Source organism: Dendrobates tinctorius, unplaced genomic scaffold (assembly GCF_039654945.1).
Source record: "Dendrobates tinctorius isolate UK_male_01 unplaced genomic scaffold, ASM3965494v1 ptg000422l, whole genome shotgun sequence".
Taxonomy (NCBI): Eukaryota; Metazoa; Chordata; class Amphibia; order Anura; family Dendrobatidae; genus Dendrobates; species Dendrobates tinctorius.
Genome location: NW_027362086.1, coordinates 1,901,092 through 1,914,939, shown reverse-complemented (window position 1 = coordinate 1,914,939; position 13,848 = coordinate 1,901,092). Strand labels below are relative to the sequence as shown.

Here is a 13,848-nt window from a genome sequence, read left to right as displayed (position 1 = left end):
ACGGGCTCTGAGGTAACTAATAGCATAATCTTAACTAGCGAGATAATAACTAAAGACGTGTTTATTTGCACCCTCCAACTTCTCGTCAATGATCTACAGCCACATTGTAATGAGAAATAATGGAACCAACTTACTGAGGAGTCAAATCCGCAAAAGTGCCGAGAGTCACAGTATATGGTGCAAGTAGTGGGCAAAGGTTAGATGTGAGGTCTTCATGGTGCAAGCAGTGGGCAAAGGTTACATGTGAGCTCTGCATGGTGCAAGGAGAGGGCAAAGGTTACAGTAGATGTGAGGTCTTCATGGTGCAAACAGTGGGCAAAAGATAGATGTGAGGGCTTCATGGTACAAGCAGTGGGCACAGGTTAGATATGAGCCCTTCATGGTACAAGCAGTGGGCGCAGGTTAGGTGCAGACCCCTACATGGTACAAGCAGTGGGCGCAGGTTAGGTGCAGACCCCTGCATGGTACAAGCAGTGGGCACAGGTTAGGTGCAGACCCCTGCATGGTACAAGCAGTGGGCACAGGTTAGGTGCAGACCCCTGCATGGTACAAACAGTGGGCACAGGTTAGGTGCAGACCCCTGCATGGTACAAACAGTGGGCACAGGTTAGGTGCAGACCCCTGCATGGTACAAGCAGTGGGCACAGGTTAGGTGCAGACCCCTGCATGGTACAAGCAGTGGGCACAGGTTAGGTGCAGACCCCTACATAGTACAAGCAGTGGGCAAAGGTTAGGTGCAGACCCCTATATGGTACAAGCAGTGGGCACAGGTTAGGTGCAGACCCCTACATGGTACAAGTGGTGGGCACAGGTTAGGTGCAGACCCCTACATGGTACTAGCAGTGGGCACAGGTTAGATATGAGCCCTACATGGTACAAGCAGTGGGCACAGGTTAGGTGCAGACCCCTACATGGTACAAGCAGTGGGCGCAGGTTAGGTGCAGACCCCTGCATGGTACAAGCAGTGGGCACAGGTTAGGTGCAGACCCCTGCATGGTACAAGCAGTGGGCACAGGTTAGGTACAGACCCCTGCATGGTACAAGCAGTGGGCACAGGTTAGATATGAGCCCTTCATGGTACAAGCAGTGGGCGCAGGTTAGGTGCAGACCCCTACATGGTACAAGCAGTGGGCACAGGTTAGGTGCAGACCCCTACATGGTACAAGCAGTGGGCACAGGTTAGGTGCAGACCCCTGCATGGTACAAGCAGTGGGCACAGGTTAGGTGCAGACCCCTGCATGGTACAAACAGTGGGCACAGGTTAGGTGCAGACCCCTGCATGGTACAAGCAGTGGGCACAGGTTAGGTGCAGACCCCTGCATGGTACAAGCAGTGGGCACAGGTTAGGTGCAGAGCCCTACATAGTACAAGCAGTGGGCAAAGGTTAGGTGCAGACCCCTATATGGTACAAGCAGTGGGCACAGGTTAGGTGCAGACCCCTACATGGTACAAGTGGTGGGCACAGGTTAGGTGCAGACCCCTACATGGTACTAGCAGTGGGCACAGGTTAGATATGAGCCCTACATGGTACAAGCAGTGGGCGCTGGTTAGGTGCAGACCCCTACATGGTACAAGCAGTGGGCGCAGGTTAGGTGCAGACCCCTGCATGGTACAAGCAGTGGGCACAGGTTAGGTGCAGACCCCTGCATGGTACAAGCAGTGGGCACAGGTTAGGTACAGACCCCTGCATGGTACAAGCAGTGGGCACAGGTTAGGTGCAGACCCCTGCATGGTACAAGCAGTGGGCACAGGTTAGGTACAGACCCCTGCATGGTACAAGCAGTGGGCACAGGTTAGGTGCAGACCCCTACATAGTACAAGCAGTGGGCAAAGGTTAGGTGCAGACCCCTATATGGTACAAGCAGTGGGCACAGGTTAGGTGCAGACCCCTACATGGTACAAGTGGAGCGCCCCACAGGGCCTGGGGGTACTCGGTACCGGGCACGTCGACTTCAATGGGGGACGGTGTCGAGGCGGCGGCGACCCGGTCCGTGGCCCAGAGGAGTCCAGTATTAAAATTGGGGAAAGTTATGTGGTAAAAAAATTATAATAAAGCTATTAGATGGTGAAATACATGACGCCACCTGTGGTATTCTAGTCAGAGGTGACCAGCGCTGCGGTGTTTCTTCTCTGGGATGGATGTTGTGCGCAGCTATGATGTTGTAGCCCTCCACAGATAGGGCTGTAGTCCCAGGGCAAAGATGTTAAATAATAGTAAAAATGACTGAACGTTGGGGTGCAGAGAAATGAGAGAAAGACACAGAGAGGTGCAGTTTCTTTACCTTTTACTGGTGATTGGTTGTAGTCCGGAGTACCACATACAGGGGATGGAATGAGTCCGGCTCGCCTGGAGTCATTCAGGGGATCCACGACCTTCCTTTCTGCGCTTTGTGTGTGGGTCTCCGCTGTATATAACTATGCTATGACCCTCTATTCGTGATGGTTTCACTAACCTGTACAGCTGTTAGCGTGAGCCTATTCCACGGGTACCGTTCTCTTCACGGTCGGCCCCGGGCTCCTTATCTGCTGACGTGCCCTCAGGTGTTCAATGTGCACAGGAATTTACAATCCCCTGTACTTTCAGATTCGGCTATCAGGGCGTACAGCTCCTGTCAGCCTAGGACTCTGATGTCCCTTTTCTCTTTATTAGCGCTTCACTCAGGGGTCTGCTATATGCAGTATTTTAGCTTCCCTAGAGTCTCTCAGTCTCTGCTCTTGTCCTTTCCCTCTTCACAGATCAGCTCTGCCTATCAGCTCCTTGTCTTGAACTGACAGGATCTTCCAGAAAGATCTCTTTATCTCACATCCTCACGTTTAACTGTCATTTCTCCTCACAGCTGCTTTCGTTTCCATGACAACTCCCTCAGCTGACTCACCAACCCCCTCTGCTGGCCAGAATTTATAAAGCATCTCCCTTTTCTGACCTTCAGAAGGAAATTGTGATTAAATCTATGCTGCCTTGCTTGTGGTCCCTTTCTGCCTCCAAGCATGACTTCACCTCTTAGAGGGAGGCGATGTCACTGTGACAACCGGACTCTGGGGTATCACACAAGCAGTGGGCACAGGTTAGGTGCAGACCCCTACATGGTACAAGCAGTGGGCACAGGTTAGGTGCAGACCCCTACATGGTACAAGCAGTGGGCACAGGTTAGGTGCAGACCCCTACATGGTACAAGCGGTGGGCACAGGTTAGGTGCAGACCCCTACATGGTACAAGCGGTGGGCACAGGTTAGGTGCAGACCCCTACATGGTACAAGCGGTGGGCACAGGTTAGGTGCAGACCCCTACATGGTACAAGCAGTGGGCACAGGTTAGGTGCAGACCCCTACATGGTACAAGCAGTGGGCACAGGTTAGGTGCAGACCCCTACATGGTACAAGCGGTGGGCACAGGTTAGGTGCAGACCCCTACATGGTACAAGCGGTGGGCACAGGTTAGGTGCAGACCCCTACATGGTACAAGCGGTGGGCACAGGTTAGGTGCAGACCCCTACATGGTACAAGCGGTGGGCACAGGTTAGGTGCAGACCCCTACATGGTACAAGCGGTGGGCACAGGTTAGGTGCAGACCCCTACATGGTACAAGCGGTGGGCACAGGTTAGGTGCAGACCCCTACATGGTACAAGCGGTGGGCACAGGTTAGGTGCACACCCCTACATGGTACTAGCAGTGGGCACAGGTTAGGTGCAGACCCCTACATGGTACTAGCAGTGGGTACAGGTTAGGTGCACACCCCTACATGGTACTAGCAGTGGGCACAGGTTAGGTGCAGACCCCTACATGGTACTAGCAGTGGGCACAGGTTAGGTGCAGACCCCTACATGGTACTAGCAGTGGGCACAGGTTAGGTGCAGACCCCTACATGGTACAAGCAGTGGGCACAGGTTAGGTGCAGACCCCTACATGATACAAGCAGTGGGCACAGGTTAGGTGCAGACCCCTACATGGTACAAGCAGTGGGTACAGGTTAGGTGCAGACCCCTACATGGTACTAGCAGTGGGCACAGGTTAGGTGCAGACCCCTAAATGGTACAAGCAGTGGGCACAGGTTAGGTGCAGACCCCTACATGGTACAAGCGGTGTGCACAGGTTAGGTGAAGACCCCTACATGGTACAAGCGGTGGGCACAGGTTAGGTGCAGACCCCTACATGGTACAAGCGGTGGGCACAGGTTAGGTGCAGACCCCTACATGGTACAAGCGGTGGGCACAGGTTAGGTGCAGACCCCTACATGGTACAAGCGGTGGGCACAGGTTAGGTGCAGACCCCTACATGGTACAAGCGGTGGGCACAGGTTAGGTGCAGACCCCTACATGGTACTAGCGGTGGGCACAGGTTAGGTGCAGACCCCTACATGGTACTAGCGGTGGGCACAGGTTAGGTGCAGATCCCTACATGGTACTAGCAGTGGGCACAGGTTAGGTGCAGATCCCTACATGGTACAAGCAGTGGCCACAGGTTAGGTGCAGACCCCTACATGGTACAAGCAGTGGCCACAGGTTAGGTGCAGACCCCTACATGGTACTAGCAGTGGGCACAGGTTAGGTGCAGACCCCTACATGGTACAAGCGGTGGGCACAGGTTAGGTGCAGACCCCTACATGGTACAAGCGGTGGGCACAGGTTAGGTGCAGACCCCTACATGGTACAAGCGGTGGGCACAGGTTAGGTGCAGACCCCTACATGGTACAAGCGGTGGGCACAGGTTAGGTGCAGACCCCTACATGGTACAAGCGGTGGGCACAGGTTAGGTGCAGACCCCTACATGGTACAAGCGGTGGGCACAGGTTAGGTGCAGACCCCTACATGGTACAAGCGGTGGGAACAGGTTAGGTGCAGACCCCTACATGGTACTAGCAGTGGGCACAGACCCCTACATGGTACAAGCAGTGGGCACAGGTTAGGTGCAGACCCCTACATGGTACTAGCAGTGGGCACAGGTTAGGTGCAGACCCCTACATGGTACTAGCAGTGGGCACAGGTTAGGTGCAGACCCCTACATGGTACTAGCAGTGGGCACAGGTTAGGTGCAGACCCCTACATGGTACTAGCAGTGGGCACAGGTTAGGTGCAGACCCCTACATGGTACAAGCGGTGGGCACAGGTTAGGTGCAGACCCCTACATGGTACTAGCAGTGGGCACAGGTTAGGTGCAGACCCCTACATGGTACTAGCTGTGGGCACAGGTTAGGTGCAGACCCCTACATGGTACAAGCGGTGGGCACAGGTTAGGTGCAGACCCCTACATGGTACTAGCAGTGGGCACAGGTTAGGTGCAGACCCCTACATGGTACAAGCAGTGGGCACAGGTTAGGTGCAGACCCCAGTATGTGGCTACAGCAGGACAATACACATGGCGCTGCACTGATGACAGCACAGAAGGTCTCACCCCAGGGTTGTCCCCGACCTCATACTCCACACCAACCACAAGGGGCGCTCCGGCGCTGCCAGCCTCGGGCAGTCTGAGGACCAGCGCGCTGCCATAGCTGGTGAAGGGCTTCTCCTCCCAGGACAGCTCCTTCCGCTGCCCGTCAGCCTCCTCCAGCCACACGCGCTGGACGTGCAGGCTGGGGAAGGAGTCCAGCCGAAGCTCAGTGGCCTCAGTGAGAGCTCGCAGCTCCAGCCTCTCACAGCCCTGTAGCTTCCTGGCCTCCATGTCCACCTGCAAGTCCAGGTGAAAGTGCTCCAGCTGGAATTCGCGGTAACTGGACGCGGTCGCCACATCTTCCACCAGCGGCGCTGCCATCTTGACTCCGGAGAAGGAAGTGGAACTCACAACACAACTTTGTGCTTCTGGCTTCCGCCGGAGACGAGCCCTGTATCCTCCTGGGTCCTAACGCTGAACCACACAATGGGTCTACATGGGGTCATTACAGGACGCTCCACTTCCTCCTGCACTCTGCATTAGAGCAAGTGTGCTGCCTCCTATCCCCGGCCGGCCCTATAGTGTGCTGCCTCCTACCCCCGGCCGGCCCTATAGTGTGCTGCCTCCTACCCCCGGCCGGCCCTATAGTGTGCTGCCTCCTACCCCCGGCCGGCCCTGTAGTGTGCTGCTTCCTATCCCCGGCCGGCCCTGTAGTGTGCTGCCTCCTACCCCCGGCCGGCCCTATAGTGTGCTGCTTCCTATCCCCGGCCGGCCCTGTAGTGTGCTGCCTCCTATCCCCGGCCGGCCCTGTAGTGTGCTGCCTCCTATCCCCGGCCGGCCCTGTAGTGTGCTGCCTCCTATCCCCGGCCGGCCCTGTAGTGTGCTGCCTCCTACCCCCGGCCGGCCCTGTAGTGTGCTGCCTCCTACCCCCGGCCGGCCCTGTAGTGTGCTGCCTCCTACCCCCGGCCGGCCCTGTAGTGTGCTGCCTCCTATCCCCGGCCGGCCCTGTAGTGTGCTGCTTCCTATCCCCGGCCGGCCCTGTAGTGTGCTGCCTCCTATCCCCGGCCGGCCCTGTAGTGTGCTGCCTCCTACCCCCGGCCGGCCCTGTAGTGTGCTGCTTCCTATCCCCGGCCGGCCCTGTAGTGTGCTGCCTCCTATCCCCGGCCGGCCCTGTAGTGTGCTGCCTCCTATCCCCGGCCGGCCCTGTAGTGTGCTGCCTCCTACCCCCGGCCGGCCCTGTAGTGTGCTGCCTCCTACCCCCGGCCGGCCCTGTAGTGTGCTGCCTCCTATCCCCGGCCGGCCCTGTAGTGTGCTGCCTCCTATCCCCGGCCGGCCCTGTAGTGTGCTGCCTCCTACCCCCGGCCGGCCCTGTAGTGTGCTGCCTCCTACCCCCGGCCGGCCCTGTAGTGTGCTGCCTCCTATCCCCGGCCGGCCCTGTAGTGTGCTGCCTCCTATCCCCGGCCGGCCCTGTAGTGTGCTGCCTCCTACCCCCGGCCGGCCCTGTAGTGTGCTGCCTCCTACCCCCGGCAGGCCCTGTAGTGTGCTGCCTCCTATCCCCGGCCGGCCCTGTAGTGTGCTGCCTCCTATCCCCGGCTGGCCCTGTAGTGTGCTGCCTCCTATCTCCGGCCGGCCCTGTAGTGTGCTGCCTCCTATCCTTGGCCGGCCCTGTAGTGTGCTGCCTCCTATCCTTGGCCGGCCCTGTAGTGTGCTGCCTCCTATCCCCGGCCGGCCCTGTAGTGTGCAGCCTTCTATCCCCGGCCGACCCTGTAGTGTGCAGCCTCCTATCCCCGGCCGACCCTGTAGTGTGCTGCGTCCTATCCACGGCTGGCCCTGTAGTGTGCTGCCTCCTATCCCCGGCCGGCCCTGTAGTGTGCTTCCTCCTACCCCCGGCCGGCCCTGTAGTGTGCTGCCTCCTACCCCCGGCCGGCCCTGTAGTGTACTGCCTCCTATCCCCGGCCGGCCCTGTAGTGTGCTGCCTCCTACCCCCGGCCGGCCCTGTAGTGTGCTGCCTCCTATCTCTGGCCGGCCCTGTAGTGTGCTGCCTCCTACCCCCGGCCAGCCCTGTAGTGTGCTGCCTCCTACCCCCGGCCAGCCCTGTAGTGTGCTGCCTCCTATCCCCGGCCGGTCCTGTAGTGTGCTGCCTCCTACCCCCGGCCGGCTCTAGTGTGCTGCCTCCTATCCCCGGCCGGCCCTGTAGTGTGCTGCCTCCTACCCCCGGCCGGCCCTGTAATGTGCTGCCTCCTATCCCCGGCCTGCCCTGTAGTGTGCTGCCTCCTATCCCCGGCCGGCCCTGTAGTGTGCTGCCTCCTATCCCCGGCCGGCCCTGTAGTGTGCTGCCTCCTATCCCCGGCCGGCCCTGTAGTGTGCTGCCTCCTATCCCCGGCCGGTCCTGTAGTGTGCTGCCTCCTACCCCCGGCCGGCTCTAGTGTGCTGCCTCCTATCCCCGGCCGGCCCTGTAGTGTGCTGCCTCCTACCCCCGGCCGGCCCTGTAGTGTGCTGCCTCCTACCCCCGGCCAGCCCTGTAGTGTGCTGCCTCCTACCCCCGGCCGGCCCTGTAGTGTGCTGCCTCCTACCCCCGGCCGGCCCTGTAATGTGCTGCCTCCTACCCCCGGCTGGCCCTGTAATGTGCTGCCTCCTACCCCCGGCTGGCCCTGTAGTGTGCTGCCTCCTACCCCCGGCCGGCCCTGTAGTGTGCTGCCTCCTATCCCCGGCCGGCCCTGCTGGGGAGACCAGAGGCCGAACTGGTAGGCCCGTGTTTTCAAAGCTGGGTCTGACGCACCTATTCTATTATTTCTAAACACTTTTTCAGTGATTACTTTGTATGTCCGTTCATACTCCACCCCCACACACAAATGATACACTGTTTGAAAGGTAAACTTGCCCCCTTCAGCAAGAAAATAGCCAAACAAACCACACATCCACAATTTGATCACAAAATACAGTTTAAACATTAATTTTCATAAACCTGCAGTAAGGAAAAATGACCTGCAGGTGGCACCACAGTACTCCAAAGCACACTACCACAAAGCTGCTTACAGACATCACAAACAAATCCAAACATTTGCCTTGGTTGGGCTTTCCAGCTTGCTGAACTGCTTGCCTAGCCTATTTTAGCCAAATTGGAGGATTGCACACTTCACTGCAGGTGAGGCACATATGCAAACACATTTGTAAACCTGCATTGCTTTTTGGCTGATTACTTCGCCCCACACACACAAATGATACACCATTTGAAAGGTAAACTTGCTCCCTTCAGCAAGAAAAGAGCCAAACAAACCACACATCCACGATTTTATCACTAAATGCAGTTTAAACATTCATTTTCATAAACTGCAGAAAGACACAATGACATGCAGGTGCAACCTCAACCGGAAGACATTTTTTGACCTCTACTTATCAAACCAATTTATTGTATTACCAATCTACATATATAAATACCTGTCTGTGTTCATCATCTCATGAAATACATTTACATTTGACCAGCTTTTTCTGAAATTGCCTGCACCCCCGATGACCAATGTGCAAAGATTTTGTGTGGGCCATCAAGTAGTATATATGAGAAAATATTGAGATGAACTTTTGTTAATGACCAAATACTTATTTTCCACCATAATTTGCAAAATAAATCTAGCCAAACCATACAAGGTGATTTTCTGGATTTGTTTTCTCATTTTGACTCTCATAGTTGTGGTCTACCTATCATGTCAATTACAGGCCTCGCTCATCTTTTTAAGTGAGAGAACTTGCACAATAGGGGGCTGACTACTTTTTTCCTACTGTATGCAGATGCCAATTTTTAGTTATTTGATCCCATAAATTTAATTTATGCCTATATTTTGCTCACTTTACTTCCCCAATTTAGATTATTTAGTGCTGAGGCATCACACACAAATCGGATCACATAGTGTGGTGTAGTAACCACTGAGTCTACTAGGGGGCGCTGTGTGGATGTCCCAGGAGAAAGGATGAATGGCAGAATACTGAATGGCCGTTATGTATCTCAAAGTGGGTGGCTTTGGGATGGAGACTTATGTGTTGATCAGCAGTGATACTGCTGAGGTGTTGTTTCAATGTGTAAGGGAGAAGTCTCCAGGTAACTAGAAAGATGGGTGGGCCTCGTTACCTACAAACCCACCCAGGGGGTGTGTTTAAAGCACTATTGTAAAGAGTGTGTAAAGGCTTGAAGGACCTGTGATGAGGTCAGAGTCATGTGACCCGGTGGGCGTGGCTATGGACCATATAATGTGGCCAGGGTAGGTCACATGGGGGTGAATGCTGGGACCTAGTTGCTCCGGTGTGGAAGGTCCAGCTGAGATGGGGCTTCCTGCCTGACAGCACGTGTGGACACTGTGTTTAATGGCTGCAAGTGCCTGAGAGTTCCCTAGAGGGAATGATTGTCTGCAGTATGGAGAAGCAGCCATGAGAGTGACCCTGATGTGGGTGAGATATAACTGTGAGGCTGAAAAGCCTGCGTATTGGACATTGCTAACAGAGGGACGCTCTGTCATGGACGCTATGCCGTTTATATATTGCCGGTCATGGTTTATGATGGTTAATAAACCGCATGGACCGTTCTGAGTTTATGGAAAACCTGTGCCGGATCTGATTTTGTGGCTGCCAAGCGAGTGATCCCCTACTTAAATGGCAGCGCTACCTCACAATAGGTTGTAATGTAAGAAAATAGGTGAAAAAGCCAAGTGGGTTGAATTTTTTTTTTACAAGCCACTGTAGGTGTTAAATGCAGTGGCATCAATGCATTGACATTGTGCAACCACTCAGTACTCCATAGACAGGGCAAGGTAAAACCATATTTAAGGTTTTTTGTATTATAATTTTACAGAATTCCTGAATATATCCATGTTAGTGTTAGTGCAGGAGTAGCACTGCTGCAGCAAGGCATGTCCTCTGAAAGTCGGAGGAGTGTCTGCTCCAGTAAGGGGGAAATAGGAGAGCAGGGCAGGCCAGACAGGTTCTGGTAGTGGGAGACTCAATTATTAGGGGAACAGATAGGGCAATCTGTCACAAAGACAGGGATCGTCGAACGGTGTGCTGCCTACCTGGAGCTCGAGTCCGACACATCGCTGATCGGGTTGACAGATTCCTGGAAGGGGCTGGAGAGGATCCAGCGGTCATGGTGCACATTGGCACAAATGACAAAGTTAGAGGTAGGTGGAAGGTCCTTAAAGATGATTTCAGGGAATTAGGCTGTAAGCTTAAAGCAAGGACCTCCAAGGTGGTATTTTCGGAAATACTTCCTGTACCACGTGCCACGCCAGAGAGGCAACGGGAGATTAGGGAGGTTAATAAGTGGCTCAGGAATTGGTGTAGGAAGGAGGGGTTTGGGTTCCTGCAGAACTGGGCCGACTTCTCAGTTGGCTACAGGTTCTATGCTAGGGATGGGCTGCACCTCAATGGGGAGGGTGCAGCTGTGCTGGGGGAGAAAATGGCTAGAAGGTTGGAGGAGTGTTTAAACTAGGGACGGGGGGGAGAGTATTCCTTTTATAGGAGGGGAAGACAGTGCAGATAGAGACCTGGGCACAAATAATGACATTGGGGGTGGAGGTGGCATGGGGGGTGGGGTTAGACCAGTTAATAATTTAAGAAAGAATAGAGGTACAGAGAGATACATAAAGTGCATGTATACTAATGCCAGAAGTCTCGCCAACAAAATGGAGGAATTGGAGTTAATGTTGTTGGAACATAATTATGACATGGTGGGGATATCTGAGACATGGCTGGATGAGAGCCATGACTGGGCTGTTAATTTACAGGGCTATAGTCTGTTCAGAAATGACCGTACAAATAAGCGAGGGGGAGGCGTGTGTTTATATGTAAAATCATCCTTAAAACCCATCCTTTGTGATAATATATATGAATCTAATGAAAATGTAGAGTCCCTGTGGGTAGAGATAAGGGGAGGGGGGAAAAATAATAAATTACTGATAGGGGTTTGTTATAAATCTCCAAAAATAATGGAAGCTACAGAGAATATCCTCATAAAGCAAATAGATTAAGCAGCGACTCAAGGAGAAGTCATTATTATGGGGGACTTCAACTACCCTGAAATACATTGGGGAACCGAAACCTGCAGTTCCAGCAAGGGTAATAGGTGACAACGATGAGAGACAATTACCTTTCACAACTGGTTCAGGACCCAACAAGAGGGGGGGCACTGCTAGACCTAATATTAACCAACAGGCCAGACCGCATATCAAATGTAAGGGTTGAGGGTCACTTGGGTAATAGTGATCACAAATTAATAAGTTTTCATGTATCCTTTAATAAGATGTGTAGTAGAGGGGTTACAAGGACACTAAACTTCAGGAAGGCAAATTTCCAACGGATGAGAGATGATCTTGGTGCAATTAACTGGGACGATATCCTGAGACATAAAAATACACAAAGAAAATGGGAGACGTTTATTAGCATCCTGAATAGGACCTGTGCACAATATATACCGTATGGGAATAAACATGCGAGAAATAGGAGGAAACCACTATGGCTAAATAGAGCTGTAAGGGGCGCAATAAGAGATAAAAATAAAGCATTTAGAGAATTAAAGCAAGTAGGTAGTGATGAGGCATTAAATAAATACAGAAGATTAAATAAATTCTGTAAAAAGCAAATCAAGACAGCAAAGATTGAGACAGAGAGACTCATTGCCAGAGAAAGTAAAAATAATCCCAAAATATTCTTTTACTACATAAATAGTAAGAAGCTAAAAAATGATAGTGTTGGTCCCCTTAAAAATAGTCTGGTTGAAATGGTGGATGAGGATGAGGAAAAAGCCAATATGCTAAATGACTTTTTTTCAACAGTATTTACACAAGAAAATCCCATGACGGATAACATGATCAGGGATAAAAATTCTCCATTAAATGTCACCTGCTTAACCCAGCAGGAAGTACGGCGGCGTCTACAAATCACTAAAATTGACAAATCCCCGGGCCCGGATGGGATACACCCCCGAGTACTGCAGGAATTAAGCACAGTCATAGATAGACCACTATTTTTAATCTTTAAAGATTCCATAATAACAGGGTCTGTACCACAGGACTGGCGTAGAGCAAATGTGGTGCCAATATTCAAAAAGGGGACAAAAACTGAACTTGGAAATTATAGGCCAGTAAGTTTAACCTCAACTGTGGGTAAAATCCTGGAGGGTTTTCTAAGAGATACTATACTGGAGTATCTGGAGAAGAATAACCTTATGACCCGATATCAACATGGGTTTACAAGAGACCGTTCCTGTCAGACTAATCTGATAAGCTTTTATGAAGAGGTAAGTTCCGGACTGGACCAAGGGAATGCAGTGGACGTGGTGTACATGGACAAACAAAAGCTTTTGTTACGGTGCCACACAAAAGGTTGATACATAAAATGAGAACAATGGGGATAGGGGAAAATATGTGTAGGTGGGTTAAGAGCTGGCTCAGGGATAGGAAACAAAGGGTGGTTATTAATTTGGCACACTCGGACTGGGTCACGGTTAGCAGTGGGGTACCACAGGGGTCAGTTTTGGGCCCGCTTCTTTTTAACATTTATTAATGACCTTGTAGGGGGCATAGAGAGTAGAATTTCAATATTTGCAGGGTAATTAATACAGAGGAGGACAATTTTATATTACAGGAGGATTTATGTAAACTAGAAGCTTGGGCTGATAAATGGCAAATGAGCTTTAATGGGGATAAATGTAAGGTCATGCACTTGGGTAGAACGAATAAGTTGTATAATTATGTGCTTAATTGTAAAACACTGGGCAAAACAGTCACTGAAAAAGACCTGGGTGTATGGGTGGATGACAAACTCACATTTAGTGGCCAGAGTCAAGCAGCTGCTGCAAAGGCAAATAAAATAATGGGATGCATTAAAAGAGGCATAGATGCTCATGAGGAGAACATAATTTTACCTCTATATAAGTCACTAGTGCGACCACACTTAGAATACTGTGTACAGTTCTGGTCTCCGGTGTATAAGAAAGACATAGCTGAACTGGAGCGGGTGCAGAGAAGAGCGACCAAGGTTATTAGGGAACTAGGGGGTCTGCAATACCAAGACAGGTTATTACACTTGGGGTTATTTAGTTTGGAGAATCGAAGGCTTAGGGGTGATCTTATTACAATGTATAAATATATGTGGGGACAATACAAAGACCTTTCTAATGATCTTTTTACTCTTAGACCTGTGACGGGGACAAGGGGGCATCCTCTACGTCTGGAGGAAAGAAGGTTTAAGCATACTCACAGACGCGGATTCTTTACTGTAAGAGCAGTGAGACTATGGAACTCTCTGCCATATGATGTTGTAATGAGTGATTCACTACTAAAATTTAAGAAGGGACTGGATGCCTTTCTTGAAAAGTATAATATTACAGGGTATATACACTAGTCTCCTTAATATTGCGTTGATCCAGGGAGCTAGTCTGATTGCCGTATGTGGAGTCGGGAAGGAATTTTTTTCCCCAATGTGAAGCTTACTGTTGC

At 51.9% G+C, this 13,848-nt stretch overlaps 1 protein-coding gene across 1 annotated transcript in view; it reads right to left on the bottom strand.

The window, feature by feature from the left end:
• The window catches only part of RNPEP (arginyl aminopeptidase), a 72,290-nt gene extending 66,404 nt beyond the window's left edge, over positions 1-5,886 (bottom strand). Inside the window, 2 exon segments of the mRNA XM_073564019.1 lie at positions 5,390-5,782; positions 5,785-5,886. Of these exon segments, the coding sequence (XP_073420120.1) occupies positions 5,390-5,782; positions 5,785-5,871 (480 nt within the window). The 5' untranslated portion in view covers positions 5,872-5,886.
• Between the last annotated feature and the right edge of the window lie 7,962 nt (positions 5,887-13,848).